This window comes from Corvus moneduloides, chromosome 5, assembly GCF_009650955.1.
Source record: "Corvus moneduloides isolate bCorMon1 chromosome 5, bCorMon1.pri, whole genome shotgun sequence".
Taxonomy (NCBI): domain Eukaryota; kingdom Metazoa; phylum Chordata; class Aves; order Passeriformes; family Corvidae; genus Corvus; species Corvus moneduloides.
Window position 1 is genome coordinate 61493612 of NC_045480.1, and position 20076 is coordinate 61513687.

The following is a 20076-nucleotide window of genomic DNA, read 5'->3' on the forward strand; positions in this document are numbered from 1 at the left end:
ATAAGTCTTGCTAGGAAAAAGAGAGGATAAAAATCATTATTTTAACTGAAAACTATCCATAATGTGTACTCTTCTGAGTCATCTGCCAAGGAGAAAGATTGTGACTCCATGGCCTTGTGCATTTGTCAAAGCTCTGGCAGAGCCATCACGTGGGATGGCGCCAACAGAACCAAATGAGTTCCTTCAGCATCCCCCAAAGTTTGCTCAACCTCATCTTTGGGGTTATTGGAAGCTACAACTGTCCTGGAAAGCAAAGCTCTATCAGAGAGCACATATGAGAGGTGGCATGCCCATCATTGATCCTGCACCCAGTGTTAGCACAGCTCCTGGAAAGCTGTGGCTGATGCTGCCCAGTAACCTCAGCTGGGGACCAGCGCTCCTACCTTTTGTAACAATGGCTGCCTCAGTTTTGGTTCCTTCCACAGCACCAATGACATGCCCACATACTGTCCTGTGAAAACCCTGCTCTGATGGGCTCAGAAAAGCCTCTGCATTTTTGCAGGTATTTGGAACTGAAGGAAAACATACCCACCTTCAGGACACTGGGAGAGAAGACACCATAGCCAGGTGAGCCTTTTCTAACATGCCATGCTGGCATTCATCCCACCCTGCCAGCTGTCCATGGTTGCAAGCCTCAGGCAGGTGGAGATGTTCTCCTTCACTCAGTGTCACCGCTACTGGCATGGTAGGGTTGGGGCAGCTCCCGGCGAGGTCCTGCCCTTGCAGCTTACGACTTGTTCAGCTAAAAGGAGAAAAGGTGAAGGCTGTGGCTCGCCCTGGCCCTGCCCTCCCCAGAAGGCCCTGTGGCTTCCCCAGCGTACAGAGAGGGTGGAGACTCCCCGGGTGACGGAGCGCAAGGAAGCCAGCTGCCTGCTCGTCCTGCAGCAGATGTGATGATCCGGGTGGCACTGCCCTGTCCCGCAAGCTGAGCGAGCCGTCGGCGCTGGGCTCCTGTACACCTCCTGCTCCTCCCTTCCCTGGATCCTGCATGCCTCCCAGCGCCTCTGCCACCTCCTCAGCAGCCCCGCAGCGTTGACCCGGACCTGCTGCTGGTGAGTGAGTCTGTAGCAGCAGTTCAGCCCTTTTACTGAGGCACCTTTAGCTCGGTGTAGTGGCGTGCTTCCTCGCCCAGGAATTGCTTACCGTGCCATTGCTGCGGAATTATATTCAGCAGCTGTTTTTCTCCAACAGCCAAGGAAATCACAGCGAAACGCTCGCCTGCCTTCTCCTAGCTTTTCAAGGGATCTTGTTGGGAAGGCAAGAAATCAATGAAAATGTGCTTTATTAAATGCTGGGGGGGGGGGGGACGGGGGGGACGGGGGGAGAAGGGAAGTTTCAAGGCTTAAAACAAGTAAAAAGGTGAAAAATGAGAAAATTTTACAGGAGCTGCCATCCTCGGTGTTCCCTCATGCACATCCACGTGCATGCAAATGCCTGCACGCACCATGCGCTGCTTGCTCGGTCCCCAGTTAATACACAGGGCTCTTTTCATGGAAGGTAGGTTACAAATCCCCGGTAAATCGGATGCCAATTAACTTACAGACTGCCAGAATCGCATTATCCTTATTTACTCAAACGCTTTTAATTTCCTGCACGTGTTCCTGAGAAAGAGGAATATATGGTCCTGGCCCCTTTGCATCCCCACAGAAATTCTCTGGTCAGTCCACATCCCTGGAAATGGCTAAAGAAGCAGGGTAGAAAAGGTATACTTACAACTTCTGTGAATTTATATATATCCCAAGTCCAAAATGCACATACAGTACTGTCTCAGCCTGCAGGTTGCAAGACTTAACTTTCTACCCATTAAAAATATGAGAAATAATAACACACTTAATTGTGGTTTCTCTGGCATGTTCAAGTATCCAGAAAAAAAAAGACTGCTTCTAAAAAGGGTTTGGGGCAGCTTCCTTTAGAAAATTCTGCTGAAAGCTGCTTCTGTCTCTAAAATTCTTTCTCCTTAAGTAACTTCAATGCTTATTCTCTACAGAGCTAAAATCTTTTGAGTAACTGCCTGGATTTTAAAAAATGCACGTCTGAATTCTGTTATCAGTAATTTTACTACCCCTCCTAAAGTATTGTTTTTTAGTATTATGGTTTTTTTCTACTTGAACTGCAAATCCCTCTGGTGCCAAAAGCTTTGCAGGAAGACTGACGGGAATAAATGTTCCTTAGCTTTTTGTATAGACAATATATCTTAAGGCACACAAATACTTTTACTGAAACCGTTTGAAAGACTCCAGGTATGGTATTGTTGAGGCTCAAGTGGGTTTGTATCAATTGAACTTTGTAGCACATTTCGTTGTTGTTTGATGGTTTTGTTCAGTGCCCCTGTGTGTGTAGGAAAAATGAGACTTTCTACTTTACAAGTCTCAGAAGAATACTCAGGAAAGTGACTGTACTGAGACTTTCATTTTATGTGCATTGAAACAGTGGGCAAAGAGATTTCTTGGTTGTTTTTAAGAAAGTAGTTTCATTTTGCCATTAATGAAAGGTTAAATCTCTAGATCCAGTACTTCGTCTCCTGACAAAATTTTCTGAGACTAAATATCTCTGAAGAAAAGGATTTTCTATTAGGCTTGAGCTGAAATGATGCTGAAATCAAAGGCAATAAAAATGTTTTAGAACTATTTGGCAAACCAAAATTTACAAAATTTCCTGAGTTTATAAGTTTTTTATTTTGCTGATGCAAAGTGTGTTATAGCCAGGCTTGATATGATAAGGATATGAAACACTTTATTGAAGTTAACAAATACTTCTGAATACAGCAGGCAGTACATGTTGTCATTGAATCTCCTGCTCATTTCTGATCTAAAGTAAATATTTGTAAGCCATTGGCAATGAAATCTGAGAAACTTCATTTAAAATTTGCATAGGAATTTATTCTATTAACATTCATCTTGGTTGTTTCTTTGTCCTGCAAAAGCTCTGACTTAAAATGTTTCATGGCTGTATATCACATTAAACTCAATTTTTTTTAAACAATTAAAAGCTGCAATATTTTAGAGATTCCGTTTCTAAGGAGCAATTGCAAACAGCTGATAATTACATTCACTGTGAAGGAGCAGGACCCTCTGTTTGTCTGGTGAAGTTTATTGCTAGATCAGAAATGGGAATGTTGATTTTCAAAATACCAAACTGATTATCTCACTACAACTCTTTACGGTGAAAAAGAGGCATGCAAAAAAGCAAAGCAAATCAAACGCCTAATTTTAGCACGTGAGCATTATTTCTATTGTCAGCACTTCATCTTCTCCCAGCACACTGTTAGCTGAGATCCAAATTGCCACTCTCAGAGGCTTCCACAGATTACCCACGCAGCACCACCGCTGACCCCATCTTGTGTTGGTGCCAGCCTTGCTCAGAGGCAGAAGCTGGGGCTTGGGACTTCCTCAAGCCCCTTCCCAGCAGCATGTCCAGAGCCCTGTCATTCTGCCAGCCAAAGGAGGTGCTGTGGTGGAGACCTTGCAGTGGTTATGCCCCTTTGAGAACAGAGCAGCCAACACAGGTTTCACACAGAGGAAATAACCACTCCAGCTTTAAGCAAATGAGCATTCTGCAATTTCTTTCTGCAATAAATTCTAGCAGCTCTGAAAGTGTAAAATGCTATTTTCAGTATTAATGTAACCTTTGAAGTAGATTTTTTTTTTAACTTTGATAAATGGCATGTCCCCACCAATACACGTTTTTCTGAAGGGAGGAACAGAACACAGATAAATCCATGTTCCAGGTGTTCCACCTACAGCACCCTATCCTGTCCCTGCAAGTGGCACAAGCACCCTGCAGCCAGGAAGGGCTGTAACAACTTAACACCAGGGGTCCAGTGAGACCTGAAGCCAGCCTCTGCTCACAGCTGCCAGTAGTTAATGCTTTCCCAAGGGACAATAGCGAAGAACATTGTTTTTGTCTGGCAATTTGGGCTATCAAGCCTTCCTGAACTGGAATTTTCCTGCTGACAACTGTATTAAATAGCCATTGAGAGGCTGTTTGCTATGGGTGTATGTAATTCTTCCCATACCTGATTTATTTATATAGCTTCTACACACATTTTTGCAAGGATGTGTACAATCTCATCATAACTTGGTTGATAGATTAAATTTGACTATGACAGACTGTCTGTTCTTAGGAACGACACTGTGGAAACAGTGTCATCCTTTATTTGTGAAAACAGTTTATGATTCTCTGCTTACTGTCTACCTGTCTAGTTCAGTCTGGAAGACTGAATTTCTTTAATTCCTAAAAAAAAAAGGTTGTTCTCTAAAGAGCATTTCAGAAACTTCAGTGCAAGTGTTGAGCTAGGTTTTTATGCCAGTCTTTGGAAAAAAAGACAAAAACCCCAACAAAATCAAATGAAACAAACAAAAAAAAAATGTAACCATTCTGTTGATAATGCCTGAGGTTAAATTCTACCTCATTTTTTTTTCTCATTTGCTTGTAATGTTGCATCAGCAATACTGAAATATTAAGCTGAGAAAAAAAATGCGATCAAGCAAAATACTGATCCAAATACCTTATATATGTTGTGATATATCACAGTCGGAGTCACACTGTCTCCTGACTTCTGCTCTCACCTTGTGCTGCTTGGTTATCCAACAGCTCAAGGGATTTTCTAATGCCTACCCTTGGTGTTGCCCCTGTGGTTGAGTATTTGGCAAACAGCTCGGCAAACAGCTGTTCAGAACTTGGTGAGACTCCCACTGCAGTTCTGAATACACATCTCTGAGTTACCAAAGCATCCTTTCAAAAGGTAGTGATTTATGTCCAGACAGATTAGCCCAGAAACTACAGGAAAAAATAGCCTTATAAAATTACCTGTCCTCCTCCAGGTAGGTAAATCTTCTCTGGCACAAGTGAGAGTGTATGCAGTTTATCAGTAAAAGGCCTCTGTATTTTAAATGTTGCACATTTGATTGATGTTCAACTTATTAAAAATGCATTCTAGCTCAAATTAAAGCTAGACCCATTGTAATTACATTTTGAACACAGTTGCTTTGCACTGGGCCAAGATTACTGATTAGTAAAACATTAAGACCTTATCTTTTAGTCAGCACAGAAGACTGCAGCTTTCTCAGAAGAGGCAATCTTGGGCTAGATTTGGGATAGCATCCCTGGGAGACAGATGAACCAGCTTTATGTGCAGATAGGCTGGTTGCTGAACGTAGAGCTTCCAGAGGTTTCACTGTGCCAATAGCCACAAAGGACAGCTCAAGCTGTCTGTCAAGCAGCCTTAGCAAACTGACAAGATAAGGGCTTGGGTTTGGGTTTTTATGTGACCGTATGAGCCTGTTAGATTAAATGGTGCTTTTTTTTTTTTTTTGCAAGGCTCCTTTTTACTAATGGCTCTCAAATTCATTCAGCATGTCTGAAACTGTCTCATAATTTGCCTCCTTCCTTGCTGTAAGCAGTGTAACTGTGCTGAGTTGGAGGACTGGTCACCCATATCAGACTTGGCAACCATATCAGTTTCCTTGTTGCTATATCCTTGGCAAAATTATTTAGATTAATATAACAGTTGTTGCCTGTGGCCAGGTGCTGCTGCTGAGGGGTATTTGGAGCGGGAGGATTCTGTGGGAAAGATCCTGGGGTTGTGAGGGTTGTGGGGTTGTGCCACCTGAGGTGGCAGACACAGCCACCTCCAGCTGGTGTGACAAAGCTGAGCGTGTCAGTGATGCTGGTAGAGCCTCTCTAGAAACCTGTGTAAGAAAGGGCAAAAGTTGTTGTTCAGCAGCTGTGAGAGAGAAGTGAGAAAATGTGAGAGAAACAGCTCTACAAACCCCAGAGAAGGAGGTCCAGGTTCCAGAGTAGATATTCCCCTCAGAGGGTGGCTGGGTGGGCAGCTGTGGCCACCCAAGGTCAGCCCACCCCAACAGACCATCAGGGTGGAGGGAAAGTCTTCTACCTCCCTAACCCTGGCAGACCCAGCTCTTCATCAGCTTCGTGTCGTCTCCAGGTCTGAGCCCACAGGACCCAATGTTCCTATCCAAAAGAGAGACTCCTAGATGGGCATCTTCCAAGCCTACCATAGGCCCAGTGCTGAACACCGGGCCCAAAAGACACGTTTCCTCTTCATACTTAATCAAATCTTCCCTTTCCCCTTGCCTGTTTTTTACTTCCAGAGGAAAGATGGCAGAATGCCAGCCACACCTATGCATTCAGATGTCAGACTCCAGTACAAATGGCATTCCCAGCAGAAAGCAGTCCTCACCAGACTTTGCTGGCAAGGCAGGAAGCATGCTTACCTTCCACAACATCTGCTACCGTGTGAAGACAAAGACTGGGTTCCTGTGTTTCCGAAAAACCGCTGATAAAGAAGTTCTGAGGGATGTCAAGTACGTATTTAAACATCTCTCTAGAATACATGTAGGTTTTATTTCTGTCCAGAGAGTTGACTTTACTCGTGTCACTGAGCCATTCAGCACAATATGCAGATTGAGATTTAGAAGAATTATTTGTATATGTGGTTGCCTTGTGTTTGCTGCCAGCTGTGCTTAAACCCAGGCCCTCAGTCACTGGGCTGAGCCTGTACATCAGAGAGCTCACTTCCCCTGGCCCTGGGGTACAGCCCTCCTGGTTGCTATCAGCACGAGGCACACCAGCCAGCTCTGCTCGCTCTACACTACCTGGCAATCCTCCCACTGTGCCAGGGTGTTTAGCTGAGATACCAACAGCCTGTCCCCCACACTTGTGTCTCCTTCCCTCAGGTGGCCTTGGGAAAGGTTAATTTTTGGGGGGGTTTAACTTAAAATGTTTAACACATTAATATATATGAGGGTTAGGTTAACTTTGAAGAGATGTAAAGGTTTCTGGGTTTTTGGCATTTTTTTGTTGAGTTCTTTTGGTGTTTTTTCCCCAACAGTGAGCACTACTGCAGTAAAGCAGTCATGTCATTATGGCCTTTGTTCAAATAATCAGTGAATAAAGTTTGCCCATTCACAGTTCAGTAAATTCAGTGGCAAGTGTTCATACAATATGCCATTTCAAATTACCCGTGACTTTCAGCTCTCCAACTCCAGTTTCTATCATAAATATTCACCCTTTTGTGTAACTCTGTCTGTCCTGCTCTTTGCCCAGGGAATTTCCACACCTGCTAAACATGAGCTCTTAAAGGTTTTGTTGCTTTCCTCAAAAGCCATGTGTTGTGGTACCTCAGTTGACTCACATGGGTCATTTGTGACTTTTTCCATCTGGCTTTTGAGTTTCATGGGGCTTTAATGCCAGATACAGAGAAACTATCAACTGCATTTTAAGTACAGACAAATCCCTAGTTTATTCTGTCTACAGGGACCATTATTCTCTCTGTTGAGAGAACAGAATATGGCTAAAGCAAGTGCATGCTTCTCTTGTAGAGATCCATGGGGTAAAAATATATGTACAGATTTTGCTACATTTTAGTCATGTTTCTGTGCTTAGGAATAAAAGTTAAGGTGAAATCTGATCATAAATATTGCTTGTGATTAGGCATCTTTATTAATTCCAAAATTAATGGGATGCAGAAAGTAGTAGTACAGATAAGTTACACTGGCCTACCAGTTGAAACAGGCAAAGAAATAACCCCACCCTAATTATTTTGTAAAACCTATCTGTTTTGTCTTACAGTGGCATCATGAAACCAGGACTGAATGCGATTTTGGGACCTACTGGCAGTGGTAAATCTTCGTAAGTGCCCCCTTTGCCCTCCACAGAAATTACCCCAAGGGGGAAATGAAACTGCACACTTCTAGCATAATGCACTTCTCTTTCAGAGAAAGAGTTTTTATTTAGGTCTGTGCAAACCTCACTGTTTTCCGAGAAATACTTGAATTCAAAAAAGGCAATCAGTTTGTATGAGAAAGGTGAAATTCAGTTTTAGTCCACACTTTGCTGGTACTTTGCTGACACTTGCTCCTTACACACCATTCTAGCTTAAAATCAAGTGATTGAAAAAATGGACACGAAACAGCACAGATCTCATTTCCTTAGGAAACCAGGACAAAAGAAACTCAGTCCTTGGAAGTTGCTGGGGTTTTTCTAAATTGCAAACATTTAATGTGATACGCTTTTAGGTAGCTCTTCGTTCCGTGAGCTGGGTTTATGGTTCAGAGAGCTTTGCCTCCTGCATGTTCATCTGACAAAGTAACCAACTTTCCCTTTAGGCTGCTCGACATTTTGGCTGCAAGGAAGGATCCCAATGGGCTCTCTGGTGACATTTTGATCAATGGAGCTCCTCAGCCTGCCAACTTTAAATGTACCTCTGGGTACGTAGTACAGGTAAGTAATTTTTATCACTGTGGATTCTACTGGGAGAAGTTGCTGCTGTGTTGCAAATACCTTGCCTTGACCCAAGAATCTAGGAAAACTCCTTAAAATTGCAGTCAGCATGTTACAGAAAGGCAGTCTCTCAAACCACATGTAAATCTCAACTTCCTGCAATTGACAGGTTCCCTTTGCAAGAGACAAGAAGATGGTATCTAAAAACCTCCCCTCCTTCCTCCTTTGACAAACAAGTTGGGAACACCTTCATCCTAACCCACATGGACCCAACCTCTCTTTTCCTTCCCTCTTTTCTCCCTGCTCTCATCTGTGGTGGGCTGAGGCTGCATTGACAAACACACTGTGATAATGACCTGAGCTGTAGTTACTCCTTAGGCCCCTTCAGCCCTTCAGTCTCTCCCTTGACACCTCCAAAAAAATGAATAAGGTAAGAATTCATAAGGGATAGTTTTTAGCACTTTGCTCTTTATGCATTTTGATATCATGCATGATGGAGGCTGTTCCTATATGGCATTGCTTTATGAATTAAGGCAAATACAATTACGTACATGAAATCCACTCTCTGCTATGACACAGGCATTGAAGATGCACCTTACTGCATGTTCTGGCTGCTGCTACTGTTCCTCTGCATGCAAGGACAGCATAAAACATAGGTAGATGCAGTTCTCAGAGGAATAAATAGAAACTGCTGAGCAACCACTAAGTATCTACCTTTTTTTTTAATGAAGGATGATGTAGTGATGGGAACCCTGACTGTAAGAGAAAACCTGAAGTTCTCAGCAGCACTTCGCTTGCCAAAGTCAGTGAAGGAGCAGGAAAAAGATGAACGAGTGAATCAGATCATCAAGGAACTGGGTTTGAGCAAAGTGGCAGATTCCAAGGTAAAGCCTGTAAACAAGGTGCTTAAACCATGATCCAGTAGTAAGTGGTTTATTAATTAATCAAATGGCTCATCATGGCAGAATAAAAAAAAAGTAAACTTCAACAGGCTGTTTCAGTAACACAGTAATTAATAACATTTCTGTATGGAGATCTGTACAGACTATGCTCATGCTGCCATATGGCATTACACTGCAGGGAAAGGGAAAGGTGAAAGGTGAAAGAGAAAGGTAGTGATTGGAGAAAAAGACAAGACCTCCAGCAATACTAACATCAAGAACCAGGCTGTGTGTGAGATAACATTTACATCTGCTCCTGAGAGTAGGGCCAAAATTCCTTACAACTCTCCCTAAATACTGCCGTGTGGGTAGGATGCTGTTCACTCAAGGATTTCTCTTTGGGCCAAATAAGACAAGTTTCTTGTTTTCTATCAGGTTGGCACCCAGTTCTCTCGCGGGGTGTCTGGAGGAGAGCGGAAAAGGACCAATATTGGGATGGAGCTCATCACGGATCCTGCCATCTTGTTTTTGGATGAGCCAACCACAGGACTTGATGCCAGCACTGCTAACGCTGTCCTACTGCTACTGAAAAGGTGATGGCCTTGGAAACAGCTTCCCATTCTCAGCACTCCACTCTGCTGTACTTCAGTTGTATTTGACTTGAATTACAGTTAGAATGAGCAAACAGGGAGTTCAGACATCTAATTATTTACCAGTGAGCCAAATATACAAAGAGGGTAGGAAAAAACCTGTTAATTCTCTCTCTCCAAAGTGAGAATTCTTTTCTCACACAGACACTGTAAATTTGGCCCAAATATTTTCTTTTTTCCCCTTTCTTCTCCCTTCTCTGGCATAGCAACTTAATCAGACTTCATCAAGACTTAACTGAACTTTCAAACTCATTATTATTCTCAAATTCTAAACACTGAATCAATTCTCAAAGCTGACATCTCTGTCATTCTTCACATTCAGGATGTCAAAACAAGGAAAGACAATCATCTTCTCCATCCACCAGCCTCGGTACTCCATATTCCGACTGTTTGACAACCTGACACTGCTGGCTGCAGGGAGAGTGCTGTACCATGGCCCGGCCCAGCATGCCATCCAGTACTTCCAGTCCATCGGTGAGCTCAGCTTCCAGCAGGGCCAACCTTTGGTTTGCACCAACTTGAGTAAAATGCCAGTAGCTCTGGGCCGGAATTGGACACAGCGTGTCCAAGCAAGCCCAGCATTGTAACAGGCTGAGCATTTCCCTGGGTGTGTCCTCTCTTGACCCACATGTGGATTTGGATGAGCTGTTCCTGGGTGCATCTTAATTAGAGAAAGCCCAGGCTAGGTCTGGGAAGAGCATGCTGCCAGCTGTCACCTCGCTTTTGCTGACAGTGCTGCCCAGCAGTGCTGCTCATCCCTCAGGAAATCATGGACTTTCCGAAGGCTGCCACGCCCTTGGTGCAGACTGCTCCGTGGGCAGGATGTGTGGCTATGCTCCTGACAGCCAAGCACAGCCCTTGGCCAGTCACACAACCCCACTCAGGGCTCGTAACACTGTCACCACAGGCTACCAGTGCGAGCCCTACAACAATCCCGCAGACTTTTTCCTGGACGTCATCAATGGAGACTCCACCGCCGTGGCAATGAACAAGGCTGATGAAAGTAACACAGGTATGAAACCCAGAGCTGAGTCAAGTTGTCCTAACGTGTGGGAATGGGAATTTAAGAAACTGTTTTGTTAACCCTCAGCACAGAGAAAGAGCTTCTTTCATCTTCAAGGCAAAGCAGCTGAAGTCCTGCGGAACCAGAGACAATAAACCAGGACGATTGTTCCAGTTAAGGACATAATTTGATGCAGTTACGACTTGCATATTTTACCTAATGGAACAGTTTTTCCATTAGGAAATTACTGTTTTCCTTCCTCTGAGCAGGGTGGGAAGGGGTAGAGATAGGGTACCACTGCTCACCTGATGTTTCCCTGAAGTTGTGCAAAGGCAGAAATTATCCCCAAACTAACAAATCAGCTCTCACCTATTTTATGGAGCATGTTTTCTCATCCTTTTTTGCTGCCACTCACTAATAGCTTACCTCTTTTCCCAGGAGTGAAAGGGCAAATGAAGTAATGAATACTCTGTGTGCCCAAACACAGTTTCACTATATCTTTACCAAAGGAGCAGCCATCATTTTACAAAAATGCTGTGATCAGGCTCTGGCAAATATTATAACTGGCAACACACATCATATCTGCCATTGGAAAAGCCCACACTGCACTATAGTTGAGAAAAAAAGGAGGTCCAGCTGAAATTTATTTATGACCAAATTAGAAACATGCAGGATTACCTGGATCAAAAATCTGGGAAGTCCAGGATTATGTAATCAGATCTGTGAAACAGATCACTTACAGAAACTTTTGGGGGCAAAGGGGATGTAAAAATAATTTTTTCATTAAATGCCATATTGCTGCCAGGTTGAAACTCCCTGGGCAGACAGGGGTTTGCCTGGTCAGAGTGCTGAGAGGCTGCTGCCTGTGGGACAGGTTGCACAGACAAACACAGAGGTTTGGTCTTATTTATACAGACTCTTATGAACTGCCTGCTACGGGACTGAGTGCAGTGAATCACTGGAACTACATGTGCATCTTAATTCTTCTGGTTTTTTAATCTTTTCAGCAGAGAGCACTGAAGAAAGCTCTGAATATGATAAAACAGTGGCTGAACAGTTAGCAGAAAAATACTCCAACTCTGCCTACTACCGAGAAACAAAAGCATATTTAGAGAGCGTTTCTTCAGGAAATAAAATGAAAACCAAAGGAATTTTCCGGCAAATCACATATGCCAATTCCTTCCTTCACCAGCTGAAATGGGTGTCCAGGCGCACATTTAAAAATCTGATAGGAAACCCTCAGGCTTCCATAGCTCAGGTAAGGCTATTTGCATCTATAATTTTGTTGTATACATTGAATTTATTCAGCTCCTGGATTATCAGGCAAATCATTGGGATGGTTTTGCCTCTTGATATTTTGACTGCAGTAAGCATCTGAAGAAAGAGTGCTCAAGATCTAGGAATGCGGGGATAGAAGGTGTCCTGAATGCTCCCAAATGTTGGACTGTTCAGTAATTAAGTTTGGACTAGTGAAAGACTTTGGGAGGCAAGACCCTTCCTTCCCAGCAGGGCATTTTGCTGCTCCCAGCCAGAAGCACATTAGGTCCCAAGCAGTTTCACACATTTTCTCAAGAACATTCTTCAGATTTGACTCTAATTGTCCAGACTCAGCACTGTGGGGTTTGGCCTCAAATCCTTTCCCCTGTCAGGAAAAGTTAACAGACTGCATTTGAATACTTTAAATTAAACTTCAGCACAAAATGAAGTGCTGGCAGTTGGCTCAAGTGCAAAAATATTTTCACAGTCTCGTAATGTGTGTGCTGTTTGGTCATTTGGCTGTTCATACTGGTGATGATGTCATCTGGATGAGGTGTCATGAAGTCCACAATGGGGTCTAACACCCACCATGGAAGATAAACACCAGGCTCTGTTAGTGCTGCTTTTTCAGAAGGATCAACACCGAAAGTGTTGACTCCTTCAAAGCTGCACATTGCCTTCAAAAATAAAGAATGTACGGCTGGTCTCTGCAGAGTGACTGATCCTCGGGAATCCCCTAATTCATGGACCAAACTCTGCCGTCACAGCACCACCAAAACTCCCACTGCAATTCTCAGCAGTTCTAGAGAAGCCAATAGAAAAATTGGCCTGTATCCAGGGGTATAAATTATCTTCATCATGGTTTATATAATGAGTGAATAAATGGTTGGTGTGGAGGTAAACGAGTCCAGAATCCCTGAGGTTAAAAGGCTTTGAGTACGTGTGTGTGCCTATATGTTGATACTATGGAGATCCTTAATAATTGCTTTGTAAAAGCCTGACCTTGTGACAAGAATTAGGCTCTCAAGAACCTCCTTAATAGCCTGAGGTTAATGGTCCTGACTTGTTTCTCACAATCTTTTTTATCTCCCCACTCTAATTAGGGATGGATTTGTCCAGCATTTTTTTAGGGGTACATGGCTCATTAAGCCTTTTTTTCATTAATCTGCTCCAATTTGGTCTTGCTTTCCACTGCAACTGGTTTAGGAGCTGAATTATCCCTGACATTTGCTCCTTTTGGCAGGATCTTAGCGAGAGGGTACCATGGATCAAGTTGTTTATGGTGTTAAGACTCATGCATTGCTCGGGCTTAAAAATGACAGAACTGCCTGATACCATCAGTTTTCCTGAGCTTTTTGTCATTTGCATTTAGCATTTAAAACGTGTGATGCACACACTTTAGTCTTTTAATTGACATCCTTGAGGCAGCTGTTATCTCTACTATTTAAATAGTTACAGACTGCAAATACCAGCACATCTGCAGTCCTGTCGTAGCATCTTGTTAAAAACAATCCCATTAATATGATGTCTGATAGAGCCCAGTAATTACACACTGTGGAGCATGAAAATAAGCTGTCTTCCTCATCCTGGCATTCAGGAAATGATAATGAAGCAATGATAATGATACTTCCCCTCCTCTTTTCTCTTTTTCCCATTTAGGTGTGTGTTACAGCTTTTCTGGGACTGATTGTAGGTGCCATTTTCTTTGGACTTAAAGAGGACTCTACTGGACTACAGAACAGGTCAGTCAGTCTAGGTAATGGATACTCAAAAATTTGATAAAGCTCCCTTTAAAGGAGCCTAATACCTCTTTAAAGCAAGTGCTTCCCTTCACATCAGTAGGTAAGGCCAAGTCTATGTGACTTGGAAGCGAGGATGTGCTTTTGTCCCTCTAGCAAGGTCCCTGCAGAACTGAGAGGGTTAAAATGTACAGACTTGTGGCTACTTAAACCTAAAGCTTTAATCTTGCAACTGTTTCTATTCACACACCTGAATTTACCAGCAGTAAGGCACCTAAAGCTAGATTTTCAAATTATGCTGGTCTGTGTATCATTTTGACAGGGGTATGTACCTGACCTGACACGTGAGTTTGCAACTATGAAACCTCTGGGTTCTTAACCTTGAAACACGTCATAGAATCTACTTAAAAATGGCCAAGTTTTAAAGTGGGTATGAAGTGCCTTAAATTTTTTTGTGGAAAGGTGAAGACTACTTCTCATACTGCTTATTTCGTTCCTCACAGTTTGCAGCAGACCAATGCCTCACAATCTAAGAATCAGAATTCAACAAGTCAGGAAATTGCATTAAGAAAAAAACCAAACCACAACCCCTCAAAAAAAAAAACCAAAAAAAACCCAAACAAACAAAAACCAACTCAGTTGATTTTCTGTCTTTTGACTGCACCAGAAAACGTGCCATCCTTGCATGCCAAAAACTACTCTGTAGTGGAAACACTACATTTACATCCCATTTTCAACAACTGCTTGCTATTTTGCAGAGTGGGTGCAATGTTCTTTCTGACCACCAACCAGTGTTTCAGCAGCATCTCAGCTATTGAACTCTTTGTCGTGGAAAAAAAGATATTTATGTAAGTAAAGCATACAAAAAGGTTATCAGGCACTACCGTTAGACAGTGAGATTGTCTGACATGCTGTAGCTGTCATTTAAGTACAGCTAGTGCAGAGTTTTCAAATTATTTCACTGATAGTGCTCATTGCAAATGTACTCTGGTAGTCTGCTAGTGAGTTGTCTGCAAACACCCCAAAAGGTACCCATGATTACAAATGGCTCAGAGATTAATATTATTGACACGGCAGGAAAAAAAACCCTTGAATACTCAATTTTGGCATTGATTAATAAGTTTTTGATTTGCTAGTGAGGGCAATGGATATAATCTAACTGGATTTTTTAAAGCTATGCATATTATGGCATAAAAAATATGAAAATTATGCCAACTTTACCTCTCTGTCTCAATGACGTGACACATAAATTTACTAAAAATCATGTGCACAAATCCCCATGTTTATTTGCATATGAAAATGTCACCAGTTCTGTACTGTGTGGCTTACTGGACAGTTGCATTACAGCCTAAGTATGAAAGATTTTCTTCCATTTTGAGAAGAAAAATTCATCCATTTTGAGCTAGAATTCATTTGTCTCCGGGTGAAAGTAATAAAACTAGTTTTTAGTGGTTAAATTTGTAATGTGCTGTACCTATCTCTGTGTTCCAGACATGAATATATCAGTGGGTACTACAGAACGTCTTCATACTTCATAGCAAAGCTAATGGCTGATTTAATACCCATAAGGACTCTGCCCAGCATCATCTTCACCTGCATAGTTTACTTCATGCTAGGCAAGTATGGCCACCTACAGCCTCATTCCAACCCCCTCAATAAATCAGCATGGCACGTGCACTTGATAGATGTGTATGTACACATGGATATTTATATAGGTTTAAGCCCTACACTGGCATGGTAGTGGTTACTGAGCTTACTTGTAGCACACCATGTTGTTTTCTACAGAAAAGGCACAAAGATTTAAGCATTCATCAGAGAATCTGTGACATCTCTCATCTCCACTGTCCCTAGAAGGAAGCCATAACCATTACCACGTAGTTTTGATCTATTCCTTTTCATCTACAGCCATCTTGGCTTCTGATTGCTTTACTTTTCTGATCCTTGCAAGAACACCTAAAGGAAAAGCTTTTGTTTTAAGATCTTAATACTGTGTGAATTAATACCAGCTTGTAGGCTTGGGTCTGAGTTTTTCCCCAAGCAATGGGACACAAGGACACATCAGCAAGAGGCTCTCAGACTGTGAAACTGGAGTGAGACAGGCCTTGCTAACAAATCCATAGCCACCCAAAGGCCGCTAGGTTCTTTAGGAGAGCTCTCTGCTGGAAACTAGTGGAATGCTGTACAGCTGCTGCTCACGGAAGTGCACTAGAAGTTTCTCCTTTGATGGACAACTTCAAGTCACTTTGGATGTATGAAGTACAGTACTTCTACACATTCTGCTATCCTCACTGTTACTGCAGTTTTGGGCATACTACTTATTCATCCTGTCCTCCACTGTCAGGACAGACACATTAGGGCTGTCACAAGCACCGTGGCAGTCTTGGGTCTCAGTGACACAGCCTATGCTGGCAGACAAAGTGTATTCTGTTGGCAGGACACACTAGGAAAGTCAGGATAGTGTTCAGGTTATGGCACAGCTTTCAGCAGGATTGTACTGAAACCCTTCTTGTTCTGATCTTTAAGGTTTGAAACCAACAGTAGAAGCCTTCTTTATAATGATGTTCACCCTTGTGATGGTGTCCTACACAGCCACTTCCATGGCACTTGCCATTGCAGCAGGACAGAGCGTGGTCGCCATAGCAAATCTACTCATGACTATCACGTTTGTTTTTATGATTGTGAGTAGCTCTGTTCAGTTCTCTAGACTGGATCCTGAAATCCCAGAAATGCTGAAATCCAGAAATCCTACTAGCCCAGAGTTCAGCTGAATTCTGCAAAAAGTCTGTTGGGGTCAACATATCCTGATTTGTCTGATTTGAGTATCCTGATGCTGCGGGGTGGAATATTCTGATTTGTCCTTTGAATTAACAAGAAGTGAGGGGCTGGAGGGTTGGGTGTGAGGGGGAGAGTGGTTCCTTTTCCTCTTGTCAGTGCCTCTGGCAGCCACCAAACTACTTGAAAAGTAGGAAAGCCACTTGGGGCTACACTTCATTCTCTCTCCCTTAACTTTGTGAAAAGCAAATGTGTCTGGCTGAGAACATGCCCTGCAGCCCCCTGCTTTCTGAGACCATTACCCCAGCTGTCTTCCTCAGCTGCAGAGCCCACCTTCAGCATGTTAAACTGGACAACACACAGACAGCCACAGTCAGGAGACAGGCACCTTAAACAAGGCAGCAGCGCTGAACCCACAGCCAAAATCCACATTGCCTCAGGCTCAGGGAACCCTGGCAAAACCCAGAGCACACCCCGGCAGTCCTGCACATGGTGGAGCAGAAGAGTTCATGTGAACCCGTGTGGGACCCCCAGACAGGAAGCACATGGGTTTCCTGCTCAGGAGAAAGCATTCCCTGTTACTCATTTTGGGGGAAGGATCTGAGGTTATGGCCCAAACCTTGGTAACATATAAATCCTTCCCTATCTCTTGTTTTTCTACTGGAAGAGTTTCTTCCTCTAGGAATGCCTTCCCATTCTTTTTTATCTGAAGAAGCAAAGTCAAGAGCTAGAGAAGAACACATGATAAAAACATGTAATTTGTAATTTGTTTTTCTTGCTGTTGTGGCTTTTTTTTTGTAATTATTGCATCTAGCTTTTCTCTGGGTTGCTGGTCAATCTCACAAGCGTCCTGTCCTGGCTCTCCTGGCTCAAATACTTTAGCATCCCTCGATATGGAATGACAGTAAGTGCTCTGTTTTCCTGTCTATAAACCTGGAAATGGTTTGCTAGAAAGGAATGTCTTTAATAATGATGAAAAAATCTTCAAACTTGATAGCCTAATGAGCAAAAGGAAAGCTAATTAAGTACAACAACCTCTGAGTGTTGTGCAGTACCTTGAAACAAGAAGGACTTCTCATCAACCAGCACCCACTGCTGTTTACAAGACCTCATTTCTATAATTTGAAAACACCTCATATGAGAGACACAACTACTACATCCACTGGAATTCAGCTGGACAGAAATGTTTCGAAGTAAAGAACAATGTTATCCCCCCAAAAAAATTAAAAATCTTCTATTTGTCTTTTCCATCAATCAAATAAAAAACTTGTCAGGCTAAAGCTTTTCTCCTAATTTGTGAAAATTTAAGCCAGGGTGATATATTGCAGAGAAATTTGGTCTTTACTATGCCTGTGCAGAAACAGTCTGGCCTGGGGGAGGTGGTAAAGCCTGTTGTGATGCATGCTTTACAGGGTGTGGGCTGCATGCATTCCTCTCTTAAAAGAAAGAGAACTCTGCTACTCTGCTAAAAAAATGGGGATTTGGCCCATATAATAGTGAGACCATCACATTTTTAGAATGAATTTTAATTGCATTATATCTCATCTTGTTAATGTATCATTCCTTTACCTACTAATTTCTGTTGTCATTGTTTCTTTTATTTTAAAAGGCTTTACAGATCAATGAGTTGACTAATCTGAACTTCTGCAAAAGCAGTAACAACACAGTTTTAAGCAGTGAGAGTAGATATCAACAGATAGGCCAGTCGTAAGTATTTTGGTACACTGAAAAGAGTCCCACCATCAGTAACTTTAGAAGTCCCAGAACATTAGTCTGAGTATCAGAGATACTCACTGATGGCCAGAGAATCTGTGAGTTTTTACATGGAAAATGAACCTTTGACTGGGTTTTTGCATTCTGACTGCCTGGAACGTTCTCCTTGTTGTCATATTTAGTACTTATAACACTAGAAATATCTGGCATTATGCTTCTCACTTTTCTTCAAACTGTATTCAGTGAGAGCTATGCACACATACACTACAATTGTACAGCCTCACAAAATCCATTTCGGCTTCCTACGTGAAACTGGAGGTGCAAGAAAAGCAAATTTACAAATGGAAAATTAACCACTGACACACAGCTGGTGTTTGCCTGGCCTTCTACCTGCATGTAATCACACTACAACTTCCAAAGATCTTCCTAGTTCCTGCTGACTGGTTTATAAAGTGACTAAGTTTATCAATGTGTGTGTATTTTTCTGTAGGCCTTGTACTGGAGAGGAGTATCTGGAGAGTCAAGGCATCGATTGGAGCTCCTGGGGCCTGTGGCAGAACCACCTGGCTCTGGCCTGCATGACAATAATCTTCCTTATCATCGCCTACCTGAAACTGCACTTCATGAAGAAGTTCTCTTAAAACCAGAGGGAAAGATGCAATTCCCACTGTTCAGAAGTTTGGTGAACTGACTGTGCAACTGACTTGATTATTTTTAAAGACACCTTTCTTTGTACTTTTATTATTATCCAAGTCAACAACGTGAATGCCATCCTTGTATATTAAATACTTACTGTTAATTTCCTCTGCCAAGATGTTTAGCATGGCTCACTCCTCTTTGCCACAAAAAGTGTACAGCTATTCATTTCTTCAAGAGACTATTCAGCCTTTCTGCATGTTCTAACTAAGAACTTGCCAAACACTATAACTAATGTTTAGTGACTTAACCTGAAAAAAATAGTGGTACCATGCTTTAATTGCACCTACCTTCACCACCAAGTAATTCAGTCCAAAGTGATGCTTATCAGGACACCAACACAGTCTCAGCTGCTTAAGTGGTCACAGGATATGTGAGACAGGGACAAAATCCTCTCCATCCCAGTGCCCTTTTCTATTTGGGAATCATTACTGCTCTAGAATGTACTTATTGATGCCATCAAGCCTTTCTTGCCTCACTCAAGTGGTAGAAGCACTGTTTTTTTAAATAAAGGTGTTCTGACTTACTGTGCCAATTCCCATAATCCTTGTCCTGAAATTTGTATTTCCTCTGCATAACTGCAAGTCATCTTCACTGTCCCATTTGTGCTGCTGCCATGATTAGTTCTTAGTCATTTTTATGGTGACCAATTTCAAGTGCATGACTAAGCAGGATGGTCGCACCTTTGTAAGGGTCCATAGATAGCAGCAATCCCTTCCTGGCAGGCCAGCTTTTCCCTGGCCATGTGCAGCAACGCTAGATCATCTCCTTCTTTATTTGCAGAGTTATGCACAGTAAGCACATAAAAATGCATAGAAGACAACTTTACAGCTCTTTCTTGGGCTGTTACTGTTGTTCTCGTTGCTCCTGCAGTGTTTGCCCCAGTTTGTGTAGGTCGTAAGAAACAAACTTACAAGACCTTATTCCTGTAAGAGATTTAGAATCGTAGAATACCCTGAGATGGAAGGGACCCACAAGGATCATCAAGTCCAACTCCTGGCTCTGCACAGAAACCCCAAGAGTCACACCCCGTGCCTGAGAGTGTTGTCCAAAATCTTCTTGAGCTCTGTCAGGCTGCTGCTGTGATCCCTTCCCTGGGGAGCCTGTTCCAGTGCCCCAGG

The 20076-nt window shown here is 42.7% G+C and overlaps 1 protein-coding gene across 2 annotated transcripts; it reads left to right on the plus strand.

Moving 5' to 3' along the window:
* The first annotated feature begins 690 nt into the window (after nucleotides 1-690).
* ABCG2 (ATP binding cassette subfamily G member 2 (Junior blood group)) lies at nucleotides 691-19499 on the plus strand. Of its 2 annotated transcripts, none has more exons than XM_032110078.1 (16): nucleotides 691-1052; nucleotides 6114-6326; nucleotides 7594-7653; nucleotides 8130-8244; nucleotides 8976-9128; nucleotides 9561-9718; nucleotides 10098-10249; nucleotides 10683-10787; nucleotides 11786-12036; nucleotides 13695-13777; nucleotides 14533-14622; nucleotides 15266-15390; nucleotides 16298-16452; nucleotides 17361-17450; nucleotides 18156-18253; nucleotides 18750-19499. In XM_032110078.1, the coding sequence occupies exons 2-16, from the start codon at nucleotides 6121-6123 to the stop codon at nucleotides 18898-18900; spliced, it is 1992 nt and encodes a 663-aa protein (XP_031965969.1). In that variant the 5' UTR covers nucleotides 691-1052; nucleotides 6114-6120; the 3' UTR covers nucleotides 18901-19499. The 2 variants fall into 2 exon arrangements, with proteins under 2 accessions (XP_031965969.1, XP_031965970.1); XM_032110079.1 differs by having other exon boundaries at nucleotides 11789-12036.
* The last annotated feature ends 577 nt before the right edge of the window (nucleotides 19500-20076 follow it).

Coding starts and splice junctions, on each gene's coding strand:
- ABCG2 (XM_032110078.1), top strand. CDS start 6,121: ATGGCAGAATGCCAGCCACACCTATGCATTCAGATGTCAGACTCCAGT. Junction 6,327..7,593: donor GAAGTTCTGAGGGATGTCAA/GTACGTATTTAA, acceptor TTTGTCTTACAG/TGGCATCATGAAACCAGGAC. Junction 9,129..9,560: donor GCAAAGTGGCAGATTCCAAG/GTAAAGCCTGTA, acceptor GTTTTCTATCAG/GTTGGCACCCAGTTCTCTCG.